This window comes from Melospiza melodia, chromosome 1 (assembly GCF_035770615.1).
Source record: "Melospiza melodia melodia isolate bMelMel2 chromosome 1, bMelMel2.pri, whole genome shotgun sequence".
NCBI lineage: Eukaryota > Metazoa > Chordata > Aves > Passeriformes > Passerellidae > Melospiza > Melospiza melodia.
Window position 1 is genome coordinate 42,308,932 of NC_086194.1, and position 26,359 is coordinate 42,335,290.

A 26,359-nucleotide genomic window follows, 5' to 3' on the forward strand; every position below is an offset into this window, starting at 1 on the left:
TGCCCTGAGACACTATGGAGTCTCCCTCACTGGAGATATTCAAGAACTCTCTGGACATGATCCTGTGCCATGTGCTCTGGGATGCCCTGCTTGAGCAGGGAGGTTGGACAAGGTGACCCCACTGTGGTCCCTCCCAACCTGACCCATTCTGTGAATTCACCAGAACCACTACAGAATGCAGGAACTGGGGAAGAAGAGTACCACCATATTCAAAATAGAGAGATTTCTAACAAATCAGAGAAATTAAGACTGAATTAAAAAAAAAAAAAAAAAAACAAACTAGAAAATCTGAACTCATTAAAATGTCTTGGCAATAATTTGATCAGGATATATCTTTTACATTTCCTAGTCTGAGGCTGTAAGCAGAAAATAACCACAAATTTCACAGAGGAAAGAGCAATGTTCAACATTTGTGTACTGGAAGCTTAAGTCAAGTCCTAACCTTGGTCAACTACTACTTAGACAACACACTGCAGCCAGCAGCAGGATCCTTAGTCTAATGTGTGCTCTGAAAACACTGCAGCACAAACCACCCAAGTCAGATAAGCTAGTTTCACTCCTAGGAACAAACACTGCAGATTTATCCCCTTCCTTCCAGAAACAATGTTTTGAGGAAGTTTAAATATCTGCCACTGATGTTATTAACTGAGAGGTGAAAATATAAAAGCATGTTTGAAGATGTTTTGCACCACATCCTTAGATGTAACTGTAAACGAACAAGAACACCATGGCTCCAATGAAAGTTATTTAAATTTGAATGCAGAGAATACTTTATTAACTGATTACAGTTTTGATGACCAATTTTAAACCGTAAGTAGTGTGGGAAACATAGTGGGGGACATTAAGGCTGAGCCATATATATATAGACAAATCTCGATACTGATATTCTGTACATTTAACCTCTGCTTTTTCTTTATACATCTTTTATTCAGTGTCTGCAATTAATCAAAGAGTAATAAACAAAAGAAAAAAAAACCAAACCTGGCCACTAATTTAGTCTTATACCCGGAATGAATTTTTGCATGGGTTTTTGAATGCAGTGTAAATTTCAGTGGAGATGAAACAGATTTTTTTTAACCATATTCCCAATTAAGTGTTTAAGTATAACTGGAGTTCGTTGCTATTATAGATTTGTGCAATTATTTTTCTCTTTGAAAAACAAGCAGTAGTTCTCTCATGTAGAGGTTAAATCTATTTATGATAGTATTAAACTTACCTAACAGACTGGGAAATCAATATAAATTAAGTGCCTGTGGTGTGTATCAGTTTTCTTGCTCTAAGCAACCCCTATCACTTAAGTGGACATACTTGCAATTTTACAGAATTACACTGACTTTTCAACAAAACCCAGAAAAAAAATTAATGTACTGGTTTTGCACTGTGAGCAGTGCTTCTACACAATGTGATAACTGTTTTCCATCTGTACAGCTCCCTTTTGTAAAGTTGGGCAACACATATAAAAGAAAGACAGACATCAATGGTTTGTGTTCTGAAAGATATTTCAGTTCTTTAGTTCCAGTCACTGAAGGAAGAGGCAGAGGCAAGTTTGAATTATCCCAGAAAACTGAACAATTGGTTTTATTTGGTGTCTTCAAGATGCTTCACCTTCTGTGGGAGATGTAGATGATGTAGGAGAGACCATTTCAGGTTTTCGTGAAATTCTGTCCAATTCTGCCTGAACATCTGTTAAAACTGGCTTCTGACCTACAAAATAAATGTGTATCATTCAGTCATGTTTATGAAAAGCCCATGGTATCTTCAATTCTCAAATCAGACAAACCCCAGTAATTGTTACTGCATGCTTTAGGTGCACAACTAAGGCATAAGGCCAAAACCCAAAAGAAACAGAAAGGAAACAGTAGAGAGAAAGTCACATCCTTTCATATTTCCGAAGAGTTAAAGTATAAAATAATAAATACTGTTAAGACTAGCAGTTATGACTGCTTCTACACAATTTGCTGTATAATTTGAATTTGAAATAGTAAAAATCAGTGGTTTCACCAAGCCCAGCAAAGCCAGTTTTGTGTACTCGATCAGCATAAACCTGACACCACTGCTCATGCATGCACACAGACCTGCAGATGGCAAATCCCCTTCTCTCCTCACCCACTTATGTCCTCCCTAACTTGTACTGGAACAAACATTTGTGCAGCCACACTCTAACCTAATTTAAGCTCAAAACACACCATTTCCCCCCACCTTTTTAATTCCTACTCTTTAGTCTAGGCTTCTAGCCCACTATGTTCTATAGCACGAATGGAGGAGCCAGCATGGGAAAAGGCAGTGCAGGATTAGGACTCCAACACTGACAAGAGTGCACAGCATCAGTAAAAGAATGTTCTGACACATGTGCAGTTGTAGCAGCATTCCAGCATCCTTTCTGAAGATGCAAATTAACATGAACTATCCATAAAGATAATTTTGGCCAGATGTACTTTGCTGCTCTTCAAATCATTTAACAAAAGAATACTGTATTAGAATCAAAACAGCTAACATTCCAACTACTAAGCAGAAGAAATTTCCCAAAATTGCTGCTGAGGAAAAGGTAATTCTCAAATCCCAAACTGCTGTCTTAACAGACAGTTTTCAGATTTGAAGAGTGAGTGACACAAATATCACTAAATACAGACAGCAAACATTGAGGAAGGTGAAGAGGCCACATTTAAGCCATGTTTGTTTGTATTTATGGTAATTCCTTGAAAACACAGTCCTTTCTGATGCTAAACTGGCTATAACCATAACCCTTCATTTGTTGCATAGTAGGAAATATCTGAGAACTGTTTTTCTCCTTAACAATTAAATTTTGTCCTTAAAGTTTCTGCCACAACCCCAGACAGAACACTTTTCTGGAGTGCTGCCTCTGTTTGCTTGGCATCATCCAAACCTGCTGCCAGCCACTCCCCACAGGATTTTTCAGAGGGTGCTCTCTGTGCCTCATATTGCGTCAGCTGCGTTTGTTTGAACAATCTCCATATGCTGTTCAAACTGGCACTGCTGGCTTTGCCTACAGCACATTAGGAAGCACTCAAACTTTGCTTAGCCCACTGAGTTCTGCACTTAGAGAAGGGAAGTGTGCACAGGCTAAAAAAAACCAGGGTTAATCTACACGAAGTGTTAGTGGGAAGTGTGAAGTACCAATGAAAGACCAGCATTCTCCCCTAAGTGCAGCACTATTAACCTCTGGGGAAGCAGGAAGGAAGGTGTCTGTGGACACATGATCGTAAATAATACAGAAACATTTTAAATTGGAATAGCAAGAAATGCCAGTATAGTCCTGCATCTAGCTTTAGCACTGTCACTATTAAACTTTCTAGATTAATAGTAATTATTAATTGCTTCATATATAAACAGCTGTCAAAAGAAAACACATTAAGTATTTTTACAGGCCATCACCAAACTCAAAGTGCTCATCACATCAGAGCTAGAACTCTAGTGAAAGAAAATTTAAAGCTATTTTAATACTGACAGTATTGTCAAAAAGAATCAGCTCGAAATACAGCCCTAACCTATTTAATTAAGACTAGAAAACCTATTTAATTAAGACTAGAAGAGGCATATGGCATAAGCCATTTCATTGGAATAGTGGAAACAAAGGGAAAAAACAAAGAACTCATGTAGACACGATTCATGCTTAAACAACTACATGAAGATTGTTTCTTTGATCCTCTGAAAGCCACAAAAAGGCAATACTAAAGTGCTGTGAAAACAAAAGCAAAAAGCCAAAGAAATATAAAAGCATATATATATATATATATATATATATATATATAACATTCAGTTAAATATAATAGTATTCATACTTTTGATAAACAAAACTAACAGGAACAATCCATCACTCAATTTAGATTGAGTCAATCTTTAATGTCATTAATCATACCTGACTTTTTTGCTGATGGTGGTAAGTTGCTGCCAGCACCTCCAGTCCCACCTCCCCCTGGACTGCCACCAACACCACCAGGGCCACCAGGAGAACCAGTTTTCTTGCTCAGGAGACTATTGAAGAAGTTAGCCAGGACTCCTTCAGATGTAGCTCCAGCTACAAGGGGAAGAAGGAAAGAAAAACCACAACACAAAACCAACACAGATTTTCTAAGTAAATACTTATTTAATGTGTTAATAAATCTAAATAAGCACATTAAAGCAAGCAGGCAAAGCAATTATTTTGCTTCTCCAGCTGCATGTGTGCCCTCACAAGAAAAGGTACCTTTCATATTGGGATCAATCTTTTTTGACCCAGTGGGGATAGGTGTAACACTGGCAACATTCGATGTTACAGATCTATTTGGTGTCCTAGGAGATCCACCAGGAACTCTTGGTGAGGCATCCTATTAAGAAAAAAAAAAAACAAAACAAAAAAAACCAACAGAACAACAAATCTGAAGTGTAAGAATAGATTAAATGAAGCATTTTGTTATTTCTCACAGCTCCTAAGCTTTTGTATTTTAAATGTAGTATCTCATGCAATTGAAACGAGATAGGATTACATTTTGCTGATTGCATACAAGATTTTTCACACTTGTAGGACATTGTTAAAACTATTAACTTTAGTGTAACTAAAGCACAAGAGAAGATTTTAATTTTATCCCCATGAGAAACCTGAAAATGCCTCTGGCCATAAATGCCTTCTAACATACAGAAAGGAAAGCCAGGACCTTCAAGCCATTGCTGTCAATACAAGTTGTCGTGACTCACTGTGGAGTGTCATAATTTGAGAGCACTATTTCATGGAGTCTTTAAATACTGTGTAGTTAAAAACAGTTAGTTCAAACAATATTTGACAGTGCAGATAAAAGCAACCCTCTAAATATATAAAAGTTAATGATTTTCATGTGATGATATTTAAAATTTTTGTTACTAACCACTGGCCTTCCTGCAGCAGTAGGTGGTTGTTTAGCCAACTGTGACTGAAAAAGAACAAACATACACATGAAGTGTTAGATATTACAGTGACTAAGAATGCAACCCCAAATTTATATTGGGAATGTTGTTAAATGAAACTCTTGTTGCTTGTTTTATAGATAGAAAATTACCTGCTGCTTCATAAGAAACACTTGGTCATCCTCTGCCACAATTTCTTTTTCATGAACAAACTGCAATACAAAAACATGACCATAAATTTGACTAAAAGAAGAAAAAAAAATAGGGTTTTTTATCTGCTGGTGAATATGACCAAAACATTCAATAATGAAGTAATGTCTAAAATACTCTGATTGCTGCATATCACGTTTTTCATATTTAAGTCTGCTGCCTCATGATTTCATTTAGGCCAAGTTAATTAGAAGTGAAATACAATTATCATTAACTCCTTTGACCTGTTAGGCATAAAGCTGTAGATACATTTGTAGAAAGACCTACTAAAAAGTTCATTTAATTGTTCAGTAAAGAGGAATTAAATAAATGGTTATAAGGCCCATTCAGGGGTCTCAGGATCTGTCAGAAATGTTCATGGATGCACACACTCTGCATCATGCCCCCGTCTCTGGTAATTTATTGAGGCCTCATTTCAGTATTACTTTATAGGTAACTATGGCACACATGACTCTTCACCTGTGTTGCATCACATTGGTGCAGGAACTGGACACAGACATCTCAGATCCCAGTTCTATGCATCAAATTGCAAGCACTCCCCTTCCAAATAAGCTCATCAAAATTTTTGCCCAAGCAAGCATGGCAAATATTAGTATCAAAGTTTATAATCCAGGCCTGAAGTTTATAACTGTGCAAGAGGAAATATTGTCAGTTATATTTTCCTTGGATACCTATTTAAAATGCCTTGATATTTTCCCTAAAGATTTCAGAAAGGACATAGTATTAGTTTTCTCCATTAAAATAATTCCCACCTGAAAATAAGATCAGTCACAAAGTCTTAACTTTGTTAGAAAAAAGCTATAGAAATATTTGCCTTCAATAACCTCTGAGTGCATGGGACTCCACTGCTGCAGGAATTTTGTTCAACAACCTCACATATGTTTACAGGTTGTTCTGTCAAGGCTTTTGTTAGATAGCACATTGGAAAATACACTGAATATATGCAGAAGCTGTTTGCACATGTTTATTTTTTATTTTACACTGTCTCAAGCTTTCTTATTTTAAATACTCCAAAAGAAACAGGAAGTATGAAATGATAAACAACTCTGAGGAAAATGAAATGTTCTTAAAAAAAAAACCAAAAACTGAGAAACTGATAAATCATGTTTAGGCTTTTCAATACCAAATATGCCTTAAAAGCAAAACAAGTGTATTTGTAGTCTTGAATAATGTAACAGTGGAAGAAAAAAAGGTGTAAGTGAAGAAGAGCTATACAGAACAAAAGACATAATGATCTTTTTTGTTAACTAAAGAGCAACTTTAAGAACAAAATAAGAACACCACCCTGTGGTACATGACACTTTTGATAAAATGGAAGCATAGCATCAATGAAAGAGAAAAAACCTGCAGACAAATAAATAGCAAAGCAGTTAAATGCAAAGACATCTCAGTGTACCTTTCTGACTGGTGGTTTTGTTATGATATCTTCAAAATTGTCATCTGCTTTTAGTGTCTGGAAGTTCTCATGCAATATTCCTATCTTCTTGTCATTATCCCAACCTGCAGGACTAGAGAAATAATTATTTGGCTTAAAATTCTATTGCTACTTCAGGTTATTCTTGCATGCACTCCTGAACTGCACCCAGCTGAGAGCCAGCAAAGCTGTCACAGTGCCCATTCTCCTATGCAAGCTGGTTATTGATCAGTATGAACAAGTAGAAACTAGTTCAACATAGCAGAAAAAATCACTGGGCTTAACATTTCCCTTTGGAGCAGTGAGTGTTTGTAATCTTCATCCACTGGCCCTCACCAAATTCCATGGAACTTTAAAAAGCATAAGCCAAAAAAAGCCTCTAAATGCTGCTTTAAAGTATTGCACAGGTACATTTTGCAAACACACACACATAACAGTGCAGGTAACTTACATAAATACAGCATCTTTTTCCACAACAACAGCTGGAACATTGAAAGGAAATCCGTACAACTTCTGGACTATATATTTATACACTAAATCAATGTTTTTGTTTTCTTTTACTGAAGTGTAAATAAGTGCTGCCCCATCTGAATAAACATGTTAAAGAAAACTCAGTTTAGTGGCTAGTAAAAGAAAATGAAGTAACCTTTAAACTATCAAAAAAGAGTCAGCTACTTTGCAGATTTTTGAAAGGGAAAGCAAAACAGGTCAAGTAACTTCAAGTAACAACATTTCATTCTGAAATAAGCTATTAAGTAATTTAAATCAATCTTTCTTTTTTCTGCATTTGTTTTAGGCCAGCTCAACTGGTTTTCAGTAAAACTGAACTTTACTTGAACTGATTTTCAAGTAAAATTAAGGCTCTTCTCACTTTCAAAGCCCCCCAGACCAATGGTTTCAATACAATGCCTTTAAAACAGTCTTCTGCTTTTAGTGAACAAAAACTCTCATGCCACATCCTTATATGTTCTCATTATCCCACCCTGCAATCACTGCAGCACTAACACTAGCAGCTTCAAAAATGCCAAAGACCTTCCACTTTCCCATCTGGGTTTTTTTAATTAGGGGAACAAACTCTTACATATACAGTGATCTGCTTTTACAGGAAATGAAGGCATACGAGTTTACTATGTATCAGTTACTAAGAGACAAAGAGAGTGCTTAGTATTCTAGCACAGTTTGGTATCAAATTAACACATTATATGCACAGGATTAATAAAAGAGAGATTTTTTTTCTTTGGGATTGTAAAAATACCAAATTGCCTAATTTATTTCTACATGCCTGCAATTCAAATCCTAGAAGAAACTTACATAATGCAGTCTGAAATTCTGTGAAATTTAGAATGGAATTTCCAGTTGTACAGGGCATATGCAATCATGGAGGCTAATCCCTACTATTTTATATTCTTCTGCCACACACAAGAGTTACTACATAATTCCATCTTGAAAAATTAGGTCTTGGAAGCCCTTTGAAGGAAGTGCCATTTCAACTGAAATTTCTGGCTCTTGAACTAATTTTTCTATTCATCACCTGCTGTCCCTCCAATATAATTTAAACTTCCCTTCACCACAGCACAAATGATGACACAATGTAGGCATGTTAGTGGCACCTAAAATCTAGATCTCAGCATGTCTATCTGATTAAACAACACTAGACAGTATTTTATACCCTTCTTCTAAAAAAATTAAGTTTAAATATAATAATAGCACAGCAACAGCTTCTGTGCATTGTCTCTGTACCAATACAGTGGACTTTGCCTAGAGCAATTCACACTTCTTTCCTTCCATCCTAACCTCATCCTGTAGAATTACTGAACATGGAGGAGACTTCATATTTGGGACAAAATTAATAATATGCCTTATGTGCATCTGGAGCAAGATCATACTTAAATGAATTATCTTGTTGTTATTTTAGAGAGCTTGTCAGCTAAGATGTGCTGTTCTGAGAACTGATTTTCTAAATGTGGAAATGGAGGCAATAAGGAAATTCATGGTAAGGGGACATACTAGAAACTGTAGTACCTCTGTAAAAAAGAAATACAAGAAAACCAAAAAATTTAATTCAATGTTGCCCATAGGGGTAGCTGAAGCAGACTGCAAGCTACAGTAAAAGAGCTGCATCCTACTTTGGTACAGACACAAATATTCTTTTAAGTTTGTCATAATTAATCTAAATGTTGACATGAGTAATTATATCATCTTTGTGATGTGTAAAAGGATACATTGTAAGCAAAACCGTCTGATATGTGACTGAATGAAGTCGAAGTGTTCATCTCTGTAGTCATGCTCTTTTTCCAGAACACTGATGGCATCACACTGTCAAAATAAACACAAAATTAATACACTGCTTCCAGTCATCTGCTAAAATAGCAGTGCTGCTACACATCCAGTTCACAAAGGGAAAGGGAGATGGAGTGGGGTGGGGTAGTGCACAGGAAAACAAAAACCTGCTAATATAGTTCAGAAGCACAATTGAACCTTTTTGGTTTTGATAATACATAACTGGATGTATATGGAGTCAGCATAACTTGAGAGTTCAAGTGACTGGAACTTTTCATTCACTCTCCCTCCCCACTCCAATGCATTCCCCACTCAAAATCTCTGTTGAAAACTTACCACTAAATGATATCACCATTTTTTACCCAATGTTTTACACACTGTGGCATTAAAAGACAGTGGATTTAATCTGGTTACTAACTAGCTCTTTCCAAAGGCAGGCAAAAGCAAAGAATATGGAAGCAGAAAAAGAAAAAAGGTGTGGGGGTGGGTGGAGAAAAAAATAGAAGGAAACTAGCAGGTGAGAAGAAAATGCTGTTCAAATGAGAGGGTTAGCCTTCCAGAGAGGGAACAGCATATGCATCAAAAGGTTTATGCCTTCCCTGGGGGCCAGCAGAGGCTGCAGAAGCAGTATGCTTAATGCCAATGAGAACTGAGGAGCTGGGGGGAAAAAACCAACAAAACTATATAAAAAAATAGCCACAGGAGAACCACACCATTGTTTTCTTTAATATGGTTCCATATCTAACAAACCAAAACAGATCACATAAACACCCTAAGAACTGAGAACAGTTAAAAGTGCACTGCTTCACTAACTACAATTCTCAAAGAAAGTTATCTTCAGAAAAATATCAAAAATATTAAGAAAACCCACTATTTTCAGAATATGGAGGACTGTGGAAATCAAGGGGAAGTCTAGTTGCTTACTGACTACCTCATTTTTGTGAACAAAACCAGGTCTGAGGTATTTCTCAATTCCTTAAAAACTCATGGAACTAAAGGAAAAGCTACTTCCAAAATAACATTAAATAATGGGTTCCAGAAGATAACCAGACTTCAGTATTAAACACTTTTAAGGAGTTCTTAAGTGAGGTATTCAGAATAACTTAATAACTGTGTGCTTCCCACCCCAATCCACAATTGACAGAATTACTTCAATAAAATATGCAAAAACCTAAAACATGAAACAAACCTTTGTACAAACTACTACTACTGGAATGCCTAAGTTACATGTTAGTGTATCTGCACCCAGGGGTAAAATCACACTGTCATCTTTGTCTTCCTGTAATGAAGTATTTCTTCTCTGTGGAGAAGCTGGAAAATCCTCGCCTGGTTCTATATACTCCTGGAAGTCTCTTACCACTGAAAGTAAAAAAAGTTACATTAAAACATCAGCTGCTTTATTATTTCAACAATGATTTCCACTGCCATTGATCTCTAGCACAGTTGATTCTCTAGCACTGTACTTCTGCATCTTAGTGTTGAAAAAACAGAGCATGCACCTAATCCTGGCTAGCTGCTGGCTCTGTGCAGCACAAGGGAGAACTAGCAAGTCTGAGATCTGCTGGATAAGCAGCCAGAAGAACATGATCAGATAAAACTGTCCATAAGGACAACATGAAAGCATATTTTTTTATCATTGTGAAACCACTAGGCAGTTGCTACTAAGGATTACTGTTTGATCTGCTTCCTAAAGGACATAAGTTTCCTTCCATTCTTATGGCAATGTTAATGGAACAGTTTGTCAGAAAAAACCAGAATTAAGCCTCACACAGACCGCTTAGTTACTACTGTATATCAGGTTTTACTTACAGACCCTTTGTCCACACTTCACTCTCTGTACAGTGACTCAACAGTAGTATAAACAAAAAATAATAGAATACATAAACACTGGTTTTAACTAGCTTTATAATTACTAAATAGCATATTAAACATTTGGTATGCTTTAAAATGTCAGATATAACTTTAAAATGTAGCAAGCAGGGTAAGTTACACTCTAACTTTCCTCTGTCCTAATTCTTGTTGCAAATCCTTGTCATGTTCTGCTGCACACGCCCAAGCCTCAAATTACACAGTCACTTACTATTCCTACATCAGGGATGCCATGTGAGGCATAAAATGCCTTCATTTTTCACATCACATGTCCTGTTCCACACAGCAGAAACAAGGCTCTACCAAACCAAACCAAAGCACTGCCTACTATTCCACAAGCAGCACATCCTGATGCAGCACAAGAAGCCAGGCAGCAAGGCAGCTCAGCTGCATGGTGCACAGGGCCAGTGAACAACAGCAGAACATCCTCACTTCTGTGTTAATCCACTGCTACTGTCACTAAACTGACTGAAGCCCTCTGAGTTCATTCCTAGAAAAGCATCTGTGCAATTTACAGAGTAAAACTTATTTCAATGCCCCAAAGAGGAAAAATTATATTAGGCCAAGATTATTCCATTTTTTCTGCGGATCTTGGAGTTCACAATAACAAAAAGCACATGCACAGGTTATTGTCTCAAACTGTCAACACTAATTTAGGGAATGCTGCTAATTCAAGTCTGCTCCAAAAAGCTTCTTTGATTAACTGAATGTATCTGAAACCCAGAGTTCTCACTACAACATGCCAGTCACTCTACAATGTCTTTCCTGAATAATATCCTGTCCTGGGATAATTGCATAAATCCTCCAGGGGACCCTAAAATTCCCAATGTGTATCACACTAATCTTTATGTAAGTAGGGAAGGCAGTAAAAAGGAGGATTAATTTAGTATATCACAGCTCCAAAACTGTGGAATACTACCTCAAGTCTTCCTTAGAAACACAATTTCATTAAACACAGATTAATTCAGTGAAGAGGAAGAGCTATTTCAACCCTTCACACACTGCTGCTATGTATCCACAAATGTCTTTCTGTATCAGTTCTAGTCCTCACAGGGTCTGTCTTTGAGTGAGTGGAGTTAAGCTGCTAGAAATGAAGACGCACACAAACCCTCAGTAGATTTCAGTCCTGGTAGCAAGTTAAATCAGTTCTCAGGAGCACTGAGCTTGACACAGGAATCTAGCGGGATCCCGTAGCCAAAAGCCAGGCAAGCAATGTTCCCTCCCTCCTTTGGCAGTGTCAAGCTCCTGCCCGCCTAGCAATGCATGAAGTCACTTCACAACAGGATCAAAACAAAAACCAGCTTCCAGTCACATCTGGATTGTGTCCAGGGCCTCTGTTATACCCAATATTCAGATTACTTATATCTGTAAGAATTAGACCAGATGATAGAAAACCAAAGCAGACAAAACTAAATGGAGTAGCATTTTTTTCTTGACTCATTTCATTGCTTACATTTTCTGGATTTTGTAGTTTCTCTATTCTGTTCAGTCTGTAAAGAAGCAAAACTAACAGCTATACACTTTTGATAACATAGATACTGTATCCATACTTTCATCCAGCAAAATCCTATCCTGAAAGTGTTTGAGGGGATGTTTAATACAAATGCAGTAACATCCAAAACCAAACCAAAAAACACATCCAAGAGAGCTCAGCTCCTCCCACCTAAACAACTTCTTGTGGAAGATACAATCCTTGAGGATGATACTTCCCTTAGAAGAATCTCTCTCTAAAAGAGACAAACAAAACAACTAATATTTCCCATACCTCATTCCAGAGTATCTACAACTGTCACCTTACATTCCACTTCATGACAGCACAGCTACAACCTGCATTTCTAAATTAGCATAAGCACTCATTGCTTAAGAATGTACCAGTCAGAGTGCAACTTCAGACTTAAAAATAAAGTTTAATCATGGTATTTGATCTCAACACACAGCTTTCTCAAATCTCTTCCTTGTAGTAATTCACTGAGAGATGAATGGGAAAGACTCAAATTCTACTACCAGGGTTGCTCAAAAGTAATATGGAGCTATAATGTAAGTTCAGTCAGCCAGTTTAAGAAACCCTGCAAGACCTTTGTGTTCTGCATGTTTAAAACTGAAAAGACAAGACACTGGCAGAGCAACAAATATATAGCTCTGTTAAAATCAATAATAATTACAATAAAACTCTTCAAGTGGAAAGGGCCCAGACATGGCCATGCTGCCATGAATCCTCTCAAAATTTACACTTTTGGTAGGCACAGAACATGTCCCAGATTCTCTAACTGGCTAACTACAGAAACAGTTAAGAAGCTGATGTAGTGATCTGCCTTTAAAAAAATAAATGAAAAATTGAATGCTTAGAATCTTTTTTTGCTTGGTGAATCTTACCTAGAAAAATACATAAAAAGCAAGACTGTAATTTCAGCTGTGTTCATTCTGAATTTTTCCCCCCCTACATTGTTATTTTGTTAGAAAGAAGTACTAGTATTGTTCACATAGCTACTTGAGACTTATCTGAAGCTAAACTTGCTTGGTAAGTTCTAATTTTAAATAACACTTCTAAAGAATGAAAAGGACTGCAATGGAGAGATTAAATGGTGCAGAAAGCATTAAGCATATTTAAATGGATTCCCATGTATTTGCAGAATACTCACATTTTTGCTCCATTTCTTTCATTTCTTCAGGAGGAATTTTTAACTTGTCAATATGTTCTCTTACAACACTTGCCCATTTTTGTAAAGAATCCAGTGCAGTCCAAGGTCTAGACATGTCTACTACCAACATAACTAGAGTGTCCTTTAGAGAGCTTGCCTCCATTGCAAATTTGAGAAGACCTTTGTGATACAGGTCACCATCCAAAATCCATACATTACATCTTGTTTGGTCTACAAAAAAAAGGAAAAACATTTAATGAGATTTACTTGAAACACATCACTCCATAATGGCTACTGAATGTTCTTTGGACATGTGAAATACAAGAAGAAAGCAGATGATGTTTTATCAGTCCACTGAACACACATAATGACACAGCAATCTGCAGCTTGTGGGGAGACAAGCTCCTTGCCTTTCAAACTCTGATGTTTAATGGCTGAGAACTGAAGATCTTAAATACATTATCTGAAAGGGAGGACCCAGAGAAAGCATTCAACATTTTCAAAATAGTTGTTCACCATTTTTGAGTAGAAAAATGTTTTCTTCAACATGCAACTTGAAAAAGAAAAAGTGGGTGAATTCAGTCATCTTCCTGCAGCTGTTGGCCTGCTCAGCTCTCAAGGATTGCCATCTCCCCTTCAAAACTCCATCTGACATGCTTGGCTAACTCTTAAGAGTATAGAATATACCTCAGCCACTCAAAAAATCTGAAGAACCATAAGATTTTAATGACTGAGTTTGACTTAACAGACAGTTTACTCTTCCAATTTGCAAAAGGACAATCACCATACAAACAGACCATCCTACTGTTTTTCCCCCTAAAAATACCACAATACTACAAATTCACAAACACTCGTACAGTAAAAGAAGAGATGTTGATTCAAAATGAGTTGGCTTCATTAATTACATTTCCTTTCAGGTAAATTTTTATCACCTGTTACAGAAGTTCTGAGGAAGACATTTAAAGCAAACTCCCAACCTTCTTAAATCTGGTTCCAAGCCATCTTTGAGACCAATACCCAGACATGAATGTCAGTAAAGCAGGTGATTTAAAAAAAAAAAAAAAAAAAAAAAAAACAGGGCAAACTTCTTCCAGTTCTCCTTCTACATGTTTGGGATTTTTTTATAGTGGGAGTTCCCATTTTTCTCCAAAGCTTCCAGTATATCCTTACTAACATCCTGTAACTCCAGGTACTGGGATATTAAATAGGATCTTAAACATATTTTTTCCTTTCTAACCATACCTTCACTCAAGTTTTTGGGTTTTCTTGTTTGTTTTTTAAATCTCCTTTAGCACTGTGCACAATTTCCTACCCATCAACCAATGACAGTAGTCTTGCAGATTGTGTGCCAGCAAGACAAAGGTTTCTCTGCAGGTTCAGGATAACTGCTTGCCACAGCAACTGAAATGGAAGATAGAAGCCTGGGCACCTCCTCCTCTAGGCCTGAGGAACACACATCTATTCAGAATGCTGCAGCTAAGTCTGCTTCCCTGGTCTTTTCTTTTTAGCTTTTTCTTTTGACAGGTTCCTCTCCTCCTCTACCACTTAAGTGGTCATTCCTGGTATCTACCGGAGAAATTACACAGACTAAATTCCTTATGATACAAATCACTTCTGGCATAAGCTGGATTCCTGCATTCTATAAAGACAAAAAAACATCCCACTGTCATTTCAAATATCATACTACTGAACCATTGCTTTCAAATTGGTTTAAGATATTGTTACAAATACAGACTCACCATCTCGGTCTTCATCATGCACGTTTAAATACAAATACTCCATTCCTCTTCCTTTTTTGTACTCCTCTATTCCTTGAATTTTTCCTATTAAGCTAGTTTTACCTGCTCCATCTTCACCTGGAGAGACAGAAGTAAGATACCACTCAGTCTTTAATCACAGTTACATATTAAAAACCACCTGGGGCAAGAAGAAAACCATATCCTAACAGAGTGGCTGAGCTCATTAGAGTTTTGAAACACAGCAGGTTTTGCCCAAACCATCCATCTGTTCTAAGTGCATGTTTCAGCTTCAAATACTATCTCTACTTATTGATAAATGCATTTATACCACCAATTGTGCAACCTGAAATAGGCTCTTATACCCATCTTTAAAAGGATATGTTAAGGAGCAGTTAAGCACCTCAAACAATTTCAGTCTTTCAGCTACAACCAAATTAGTAATAAAGTTTTTCTAAAGTAGAGTTTAATTCAGAGTAAACTCCTCTTAACAGTTCAGAACTCTCTCATTTCAAACAGCACACTAAATAAAGCAAATCTGTTATCTCAGCTTTTATGAACTGGTTTCTTTGAATATTTTCTCTGTTACAGATCTCAAGACACCTTAAAAAGAAGTGACAAATTGGAAGCCCACTGCCTTACAGTACATGTGTGTGTGTTTGTATAGCATAGAGATAAGCTTGCAATCCAGATCCATTCACTCCTCTCCCCTCCAAAGGGAGCCTGGATAACCACTGAACCTTACAGCATATGCACAATGTAAACACCACAACTACTGCCAGAGACCCTTCTTGAGAAACTTCATTTGTAGTCACAGCTCTCAGAGTTGGAAAACTTCATGTGCATTTTTTCCAGTTCAAAAGAGTAATCAAGCTGAATTTGGACACAAAGCAGGGGTTTGCCAGTTTGGTTTTTTCTCTTATTTGCAGAATGATGAGTATGTAACAGACATTACAGAATTCTTGAAACTCACAGCTTATAAAATTAAGGTTAATCCCAAGTTCCCAAGAAGCACGTTATTATTTTGTGTCAAACAGAACATTTTTTCCCAAGTCTCTCCTATAGAGGGAGAGTCTAAACACATGCTACTAATCACATAACAAAGACAAAAATTCAAGGGCAGTAACTTTCACTGCTAAACATAATGACATTTTCCCTTTAAAGAGAACTGACCATGCTCTTATAGATGTCACTCAATGGAATGAACATATTTTAAATGAAATATATTTTGAGAAAGAGAGAGAGAGAAATAAGATCAGAACTGAAGTTTGAAGTCTAGTAAAGTATAGACAAGTTAAATGAAAAATGAAGTTGTATCCCTTTAACTTTTCCACAATTTAAGGGTTCATTTGTGAGTTCCTGTATTAAATCAAGATGTACCTGAGCAAACAATTACAGCTAGTTTTAAATAACCATTGAAAAGCAGTATTACTTTCTAGTCATACATCAAGCTTTTCCTCTTGCAAAAATATATTTTAAATAATTCTGATGAAAAATAGGAGAGTTCAAGCTTCATCACCATAGATGAATTACAATTCTTCCTCTGCCCTCACCTCTGTACTTATCCAAGCTTCTTGAAATTGTCATGTATGAATAACTGAGAAGACTTTATTCACTGCTGCTCTGACAAGTTATGAAGCTGCTTTAACTTTGCCAACAATGCCTGTATGATTCATTGAGCTATTTTACCTTTCTGAATTGGTAGCTTCAATTAATGCGTGCCAGCAGCAGGCTCAATAGGTAAGACAAATCAAAATTTGTTATTCCTTTTAATGAGGGGTTGCACTTAAGAGCTTTCTGAGTTTCTCAGAACAGATGGCTTCCAGCTAAGTTGTTTTGCATACTAGAGTTTGATTCACGTGGGTGACAATGAAGATTTCAACTTGCTTGAATTTGGGAAGCTTTATTATCTCCTCTGTGTATACACCAGTTCTTAAAGTAGCTGCAAGATGTCTAAGAAACTCCTGCAGTTGTAAAAGATTCTGCCCCTGATAAAAGATACACTCAACCAGTCTGAACTAAACCATACTTATACAGATGCTAATATCTAGAAAACTATTGGTACAAAGTGCTCAAGCTAAGCAATATAGGCAAACTTGAAATAAACTTCCCACGAGCCTCTTACTTGTCATGGCTCTGTGTTATGTAATTTCCTCTCCAAACCCGTATTTCAAATGCCTAAAATAAATTGGAGTTCAATACTGTTAAATTAATACCTTATGGCAAAGTAAGAACTGGAATTTTATTTTCCCTTCTACACTGAAAGAAATTTTACCAGTACAGCACAAGACAAATTGATTTGATGTAAAATTAGTACCTCTGGACACATATGCACACACAGCAGTTATTTCAGCCTTCCATCAGTTCCTTCCAAGAACAACTTGAATTTAATCTGTTTCATGAGGAAGCCTGTCTATTCTCTTGTCCTTAGCAAATACTCACACATTTCAAAACATCAAGACCAGGCAGGTGGATCACTGACACACATAACAGTGCTGTACAAGTTACTGCACGAAGAGAGCAGCACTCATCTTTCATGAGGGAAAGCTGCAATGATGCATCAGTGAAGTCTGAAGTTAGTAATACATAAACCAACTAGCTTACAAACAGGATGACCCACTTGCAAAGGTACAAAATAGCTGCCTAGTCAAATGTGCCATACCTCATAGGAGGTCCAGAGTTCTTGACACATTTAAGCCAAATTAGAGTCAGTATTATTTAAAAAGCTGGGAGGAAGTAAAAACAGGATCATCACTTATGACACAAGGACTTCCTCCTTTTTGCCCAAACAATTGATCATAAAGGTGAGGCAAAGAGAACTGTCTGGGCCAAGAGAACAGTTCACAACAGATGAACTGTTTCATGTTTTATGAACAGATTCATAACAATACTTTGGGGTGTAAGGGACCTCCAAAGGTCAGCTAGTCCAACACCACATTAGTGAAACCCAACATGTTAGATCTGAGGTTTCATCTACTTCTGCTTTCTATATGCAGTATGTTGCATATACCTTTGAAATCATAACAACTGCAAATGTATTTTTATCCTTCTTATTATTTTTTCCCAGCCTAGTCTTCAATAGAAAACACTTGAAAAGTCAACACACTTTGAATATACTCAGTTATGGTGGGAAAGAGCAGCAGCAGATTTTTGCTTTGTAACTACTCTTCAGCAACAATAAAAACCAGAAAATCTTAAACCAGTGTTTATCTAAAACTCCTAGGTAGTTTTTAGAAATCTTGAGATCAAATTAATTCTAAGTGCCAACTTTTAAGACTTCTCAAAATTCAAACATTTTATTGTAATGCCTTTACTATTTACAGAATCTTCTCTCCTCTCAGAGGAAAGGGTAATACATGTGAGGAAATTAAAGTCTATTAGCTGTTGTAGGTTTGATTGATAATGCACAACATATCAATACAGCTACCATTAACTGCTGCCTGGGACATATACAAAAGTATGTATGTTCAGAAAAAATGTCAACCACAATACATATATACTCACATATGGCCTTCCAAATTACAAATCTTAACACATTTAACATATTTACCTTATTTTTTTTTGTGATACCTCTACAGTATATGAAAAAGTAATGCTGCTCAGTATCAGACAAAAGGAAAATTTCATATTCGCTAGTTGCAAACACCACTGCCTATAAATATTATGAAACAATTTTTTTTCAATTGCTACTGGAGCAATAGAGAAAATAGAGCTTTATGCACCTTCAAGAATAATTACCATCATCCTCCACTTCATTTCAGAATTTTGGAAAATCCTGTAGCTTCTTTATTTTTAGCAGTGGGATAATTAAATTAACAACTGACTTCCAGAGCAAAACATTTCTGACACAGCATTTCTGATATAGCATTTCAAAGCAGAATAAAAATCAGGTAGATTTTGCATCCTTCTTTTGCAAATAACAAAAAACCCCTCCTTTTGCAGAGTAAATACTAAAGAACAAGATTTCTCCATTATACCAAACTGCACTCACACATTAATACAACAGTGAGGAAACAGAAGTGATGTTTCTAGCAAGCGGTGCTATGCAAAGCTGAATACAAGTAAAAGAAAAACAACAGATTTAATTTTGCACAGAAGTCAGGCTAGGAAGCAGTTGAAACAAAGCCAAACCAATTTGCTTACACACAGTACTTCACTGTCTTGTTAACAAAATGGAAAGTCTTATACTCAACTAAACAAACGCTGTCGCATTTTTATCCACACACTGCCACTACTTCATTCCTCTGATGAGCTCTAGTTTGGGGTTGTGAAAGCTCCTCTGTCCAAGGTGCTACTCTGTTCACAAAACAGATTTTGAAAACATCCTTCCTGCTGCTGCCCCCAAACATATAGGAAACTGTAACAATAGAAATCCTTCCCAGCCTCCTCCCTTCTCACTACTCCAGGCAAAAAAAACATCTTTGCTGAGCAGAAAAACAAGTATCACTAAATGTTCTGCCACAATACAGAATTTAGCAGGATGGTGCCCCCAGACAGGAAGGGTGGGCAAAGAGGTGAGTGAGTCTCCTTCTGTAAGTGCAGGCAAACAGCATTTATCTAGGCCCTGCTACGCCAACTGTTCAGCCATAAGCTATTACATTAGAGAGGACTTAGGCTCTCCATTACAGAACTTCCTCAAACTTTCAATTAACATTTTCAAATTCATAATATTTACTACTCATGCTACTTCCACACTTCTTGCAGTTTAGCAAATGAAAAGAGAAGTAGAATGTCACTGGTCCTACAACTAGACATTTCTTAAAGAAATCTGTACATGGAAGAACAATCAATGTGTTATCTGCAGGACAGACATGAGCTTTGACTGTCTGTTTAAATTTTTTCTCCATTGTAAAGTGTCCATTGTGTTTAAAATATGTCAAGGCAAAGAAGCAAGAAGTGAAGACTTATTTTGTGTCATCAGTATTGGTAGCATGCCCCTCTTCAGTCCAGGACTGTGATTTTTTTTTGACAGCTCTTTGAAAAACCCTGGATACCTTACTTGTTTGTAGTCTATAATCCTAGTGGTTCCTTGAAGGAAGTTTTGTGTTTGCATTTTAAATCCATCAATTAAAATTCAGCTTGATATGGGAATTCTACAACTCATCTCTAAAAAAATCATGTTCAGACAACGCCAAACAAAACCAGAAGTAATGGTCCCAATTAACATCTTCTGCACACCCCACATCCCCAAGCATGCTTTTGTGAATCAGCTTTATACTTTTTACAATGCAAAAGACAGCTTCTGGGTAGAAAAAATCAGAACATTCAATATCTTTATCATAAAATATTGAGTATTTTTATTAATTGGAAAAAATCTATCTTGCTTAAGTATGATAGAATAAAGCCATCAAGTCTGAACATGAGTTATTGAATGGGCTAAGATGCCTTCCCAGAATCCCAGAGCAATCTCTGTTCCATACCATGTGGAATGCCCGAATCCCAACACAGTGGTGTAGAGACAGAATGATCTTCTTCCTACTAGAACCAAACACATGTGCACCATAGCTATTTTCAAGATAAAATACTTGTCACAAGCTAATAACTGCCTTTTCTACAGCTGCATATTAGTGAAAGAAGCTTGTTTACACATTCTGTACTAATTGAAGAGAGTCTTTTACAGAACAAGACCAAAATAATCAGAGTAAGCCAAATTTAGTTTGCTTTCAGAGAATTAAAGAACAAAATTCATGATGCTGAGGAGAGCATACAATCTCTCAAACCAACATGGAAGCTCACAATAAGTAGGCCATAACAAGTTTACTAATAACTTGTCACTAAACTTTCATTTGCTCATTGAATAAAAATTGTCTCCTTCTCCAAGTTTATTTTACTCTGCCAGATAAGTCTTTCCCCTCACATACAATTCACTTGGTATATCTGTGACACTGAAAAATTAAATAACTTTTCTGAGGAGCTCCTTAATTGCACTTCAGCCTTTCAACATGACAGAAAGCAGATTGCAGACAACTCTTCCAGCAAGTCTTTAGCCATGTCCTGCACCACAAGAATACATGGGCTGACTGTGGAAACAGGTACAGCAGTAATGGTGCTACCTGTGCTTGGAGAGACCCACAGCCAGAGAAAGGCAAATATTGCAGAGAATTCTGCAGTGACTATGAACAGCACCCATTCCTAACTCAGTCCTTCTCCTTTAACATAGCAGCAAGTGTCTAGTTATTTTATCCAGGTTCACTACCAAAATAGAATAATCCCATGTTACTATCCACGGGAGACCTTTATTGGTACTCCTGCTATTAACCTGCCTGGAGAACACAGAAGCACAGTTCCTTTCACTGTTCTTCACCTTTGGAGCTATTTCTGAGATAGATCAGTACCCAGCAGCACCTCTGACACCAAGGAGACAAACTAAAATAAATGCAATTCAAGAATTTCAGAACTTTCCATGCTGTTCTAAGTTACTTCTACTACACAACATCCTTGTAATTCTGGATTTTTGAAAGGGTATTATAGCAGGAAGGGCATAACAAAGAAGTACTACTTAATTCTAAAAAAATGTAGCTACAAAACAAGCAATTAGAATTTTATCTAGGTCATTGCCCCATCAAAACAATTGACACTTTAGAAGCATAACTCTGCTGACCTAAACACAATTTGACTACATTTGCAAGGCTTTCATTGCCTGCAGAAGGTGAATTAGTTGCAAGAAGAGGACAAAAAGAAACCCTCTGAGTTAACTTCTGCAGCACTAGGGACTATTTGAAATATATTTGAAGAAAAATACTTGAAATTAATAATATGGACAGTATGAACAAGCAGTATTTTATCAGTTTCAATGATTAAATGACAACAATGAAGCTGTAAGCTTTTTGAAAAGGAAAAATAAAAGAAAAACTAATTTTTATAGTATTGAGTACAAATTTAAGTAAGCAGATTTTATACCCTCACCAAAATTTGCCGTATTAAAACTTAATTTTTGAGTTCTTCATATTCCACAGGTCCACTAGAAGAAAGCAACAAGCTAAACCTGCTCTTGAAGATATGTAGGGAATGGCTGTTATTTCAGAAAATGGTCCATGTACACACAGAAAAGTGTACCTGAAAATTAGCTGTGGATTTGGCTTCTTTCCAAGCATCCTTACAGCCACTGGACAGGAGCAGAGCTCCACGGTTCAAACAAACAGCCCTAGCCCTGGGAAGTGAGATGTCTGGGGTAAAGAGAAAATGTGGACATGAGGCAGCTGAACTCTCCCTGCCCATTAAACTCAAAGCTTTTATCATCAAATGCATAAAAACCCAAGCCCACTAGAGATTGTGCAATACAGACACACAGTCAGGCACACGAGTGCCACTGGATGGCTTGACATTGTTAAAACTTCAAGCAGAGAATATACCGTGCTTCAGAGACAGAGGAATGCACGAAACACAAAGCCAGATCGAAAACAACCATCGAATTCACTTGCCAGCTGGAAGCCTGTGTGCTGTGCATCCTGGAATGACTTTGAACATTGCTGCTTGAATGCATGCAGCAGTTCATTGGACACATTATTAGTTCAGGTCTCTGAATCAGGCCTCCACACATTCTACAGCACTGTGGACTCCATTCAGTCTGCAATGGTGAGATGTCAGCTGCTCCCCTCTACCCCACTCGCTGATATATCAGAAAGGGAATGAACAGGAGAGCTCCCAGCTATAAGCATCAGTTTTCCCATCACAAAAAGCATCTCCTGTGAACAACTACCTTTATTACACAAGTGAGCAAAAGACAGTCCATGAGAAGAAGAAAAAAGAGAAAAAAAATTAAGCAAGAGCAACAGTAACACTGCTTCAGCTATCTACAAATGTAGCTAGAAATATCAATGAGAGCACTCAATTTCCTTAAGAAAGCATGGACATTTTACATTTTCTGCTGGTACAGTTTGCTAAACAAGGTAGCTATGGCCACTGTGACAAAACTACCTAGGAATCAGAGCATAAAAGACTTACAGTAAAGTTTAGAAAAGCTTGCACTTTTATTATTTGTTCATACCACAGAAAGATGAGAAACTTTCATGCCACATCTGGTGCCAATCAGAGTTTAAGCTTTAAAGAATAATAGTTATTGAAAAAAATGTCTGCAAGTGGAACAACTTTGGAGAAGTAAAACTGTAAGTCAACTAATTTTGGGCTGATTTTGAGCAAATAATTACCAGCATTATTTGTTAACCTTCGCTTCACAAAACTATGTGCCGTATCTAGAGATTAACATTTGGCATTCCAGTCTCTTTTAGTTAGATAACTCCAACTGCTTTCCAGGTTCTTAAAACTGAGATGTTAACACAGCTAAAAATAAATACTGAAATAGCAGAATTAGCATGCCAGACACAGACAGGTTCCCAGAACAACTAGGCATACAACTTCATGCACTGTTTGAAAAATAAAAATGCTGTAGGCAAATTAGAAAACCTGTCCTAGCAAACAAACGAACACTACATGGTGGGGTTTACCAGCTGGTTTTTCAGGGTGGGGACATGAGATGTTGGAGGTTTAGGGGATTTTTTTAATGCAATTTATATTTAAAATAAGCACTCATTTGTTACTATAAATAATATTTCATCTGGCAAGTTTTGACCAATATGACTGTTTATAAAGTAAATATGTGCCTGCCACAAATTGACTGAAAACCATCAAGATGCTGGTCAGCTTTACACCTTTTCCTCAAAAGTACTGGAAATATAAAGAAACTGAAAATAATCATGCCAGGAAGTGCTCTGTATTAGTAACAAAAGTTAGTACAAAACTATCTAAAGGAACAAAGCTTGAACATAGAGGAAATGTTTGATAACAGAGAAACTGTAAACACAGTTCAAGAATCCAAATAGACAGAATTTCACATACTGAATCTGTCCAATACTGAATACATAAGACCTCTCCTTTTCCTGTGATGTGGTGTGCTTCAGGAGAAGCATCATGACTTGCAAGTGAACAACAAAGATCAGGTATTCTCATGAAAAACATGCCCATGGTTTTGGACTCTGGCCAGTCCTCAGATCTAGTATTCTTTTTCCTAAATACATGCCAAATTTGGGGGCTTTAAAACCCCTCTTGGATCAAGGCCTTCCATGAAAACACAATTCCTAAGCAAGAATTAGAATTTCTTTTATAAATCTGTACATTTTCCAAAAACATGCATCAGTCAAATAAAGGAAAAAAGGTACTAATTACATTAAGCCTTTCTATGAGCTCTACATAAATGGTAAGAAATAAATTTCTATACAACAGGTTGTACAGCACAAACTAAATGAGCATTTGGAAACAATCTATGCTATCCTTTCTAGCTCTGAAGGAAGAAGCCTCCAGTTACTGAGCACTAAGGATTACCTGACTACGAACAGAGGGGAAAAACAAACAGTGTAATCTTCTTGACAAGGATCACAGCTTGAAGAAGAATCTTCCAACTTCAGCAAGGACAATCATCCAATTTAGGTTCAAAGTGTCACATAAAATGCTATCAATTGTTATGAAATATTTCCTTTGTTTAATATCACTGCAACTTCCAATCTCAATATCCTACTTAATTACATAACATACAAAGCAACAAATTAAAGGGTAGTAAGTCTTGTAAGAGCTTCAGAAGACCATGCTATCATCCTTGCACAGTCTTCTCTTTCTCCTTCTCAGTTTTAAGTAACCACTCAGCTTACCAAAACAGGAAGAAAAGGATCACAGTGATTGCTTTAGGATTACAGAGGGGAAAATAAAAGCCTAACTCGAAGAACCTCAAGAGAGTATAAGCCACAAGACTACGCAGAATCATAGTGTGTACAGTCTGCAAGAATATCTTTACTGAGTTTTAACCCTGTTTTCAAATATTAACACAGTTCTTTCTGAGGACAGGGAGATTAGTAAAATGAGCAGAAAAAGCAGCTAGTTATAAATCCATACAGCTGGACTCATTATATTGTCTACTGGTAATAGTATTTAATAGTCTTTCAGGAAAAGCAAAACAAAGCAAAATGACAAAAAATCACACCACACTAATAATAGTACTAATAATTATTCATACACATACACTTGAGAGCATCCATTTCTCTCTCTCCTCCACGAAGCTTTTAATTTTGACGTATCATTTTCCTTCATGAATTGCAGCTGGGTGTCTCATTACCGCCCTATCAAAGTCCCCTTCCGTACCTGTCACCTTGCCGAGGCCCGGCTGGACTAAGGCCCTGGGTGGAGATGCCGGGGCGGCAGCGCTGGGTGCGAGTGGGCAGGGCAGAGCCCGCCCGGCCCTCCCGGGCCCTCCCCGCCCTCGGGCCCGCAGGCAGCACCGTCATTGATGCCGCTCGGGCCACGGAAGCGTTTTTGTGTCCGCATGACACACCGCAAGCGCCGGCAAGCGGCACCGCCGGCCCCGGGAGCCGCACGCCCCCCGAGCAGAGACAATAACAGCTCCCCATCCCAGCCACCCCCGCCTATGGAGCCACGGTGGGGGAAGGACAGTAGGGTATTATGGCGAGGTACCTACGATGAGGGGCGTATCTAAAGCATCTGTGGACAATCTCCAAAATGAAGCAAAGCCCATGCAAGGGAGGAAGCAGGAGGGCTAAGATAACGCCTTGCCACCCATCACTCTCCCCTCCCCTCGGGGCGCTGAACAAGGGAAGCCCCAGGCACGCAGGAGAGGGCTCAGGAGCCAGCCTGTGTGCGGCGGGGATGGGGGCAGGATCGGGATGCTTTGCTCAGTCAGTGTGCGGAGGGGAAGGCACACGGATCAGGATGCTTTCCTCACCCAGCAGGAGGACGTTCTTCCCCGAAGGCAGCTTGGAGCGGGAGCGCGTGGACACCTCGCTGAGGATGCAGGACCTGGCACGGAAAGGCGACAGCGCTTAGGAAGGGTCTCCCGCTTCCTCCCGGTCCCCACCCTCGCCCATCTCCTGGGGATGGGGGGGCTACGGCATGAGGGGCGGGGGGCAGGGCAGGAGCTGCCACTGCCAAGGGGAGGTGCCCCCCCCAACTCAGTGACTGGGAGGCACTGAGAGCCACCGGGGGCGGGGGGATATTCCAGCCCCTTCCCCTCGCCCCCCGCAGGGCACCGAGGCGCCCCGAGGGCGGCGGCCAGCGCGCCCGGGTCCGCGGGGCGGGGCGGGCACTCACCAGAGGTTCTGCCCATCGTCCTCATCGCCCGCCCGCAGCTCCGCGTTGTTGTTGTTGGCCGTGGCCGTAGAAGCGGCGGAGGAAGCAGAGGAAAAGCTGGCAGCCGAGCCGAGCCCGGAAGAAGAAGAGGAGCCGAAGGAGCCTGCTCTCCCCACCGCCGCCGCCATCTTCGCTGCTGCCTCCTCCTCCCTCCCCTGCCCCGCCGCCTCCCCGGGACGCGGAGCGGGCGGCGGCGCCGCGGC

General features: G+C 38.3%; 1 protein-coding gene across 1 annotated transcript; it reads right to left on the minus strand.

The window, feature by feature from the left end:
• Positions 1-739: 739 nt before the first annotated feature.
• DYNC1LI1 (dynein cytoplasmic 1 light intermediate chain 1) lies at positions 740-26,327 on the minus strand. The gene is made up of 13 exons (XM_063155256.1): positions 26,118-26,327; positions 25,753-25,826; positions 15,030-15,146; positions 13,291-13,521; positions 9,972-10,141; positions 8,725-8,818; positions 6,954-7,089; positions 6,485-6,596; positions 5,031-5,090; positions 4,860-4,904; positions 4,205-4,325; positions 3,878-4,036; positions 740-1,704 (listed from the first exon to the last, which is right to left on the minus strand). The coding sequence occupies exons 1-13, from the start codon at positions 26,282-26,284 to the stop codon at positions 1,592-1,594; spliced, it is 1,599 nt and encodes a 532-aa protein (XP_063011326.1). The 5' UTR covers positions 26,285-26,327; the 3' UTR covers positions 740-1,591.
• Between the last annotated feature and the right edge of the window lie 32 nt (positions 26,328-26,359).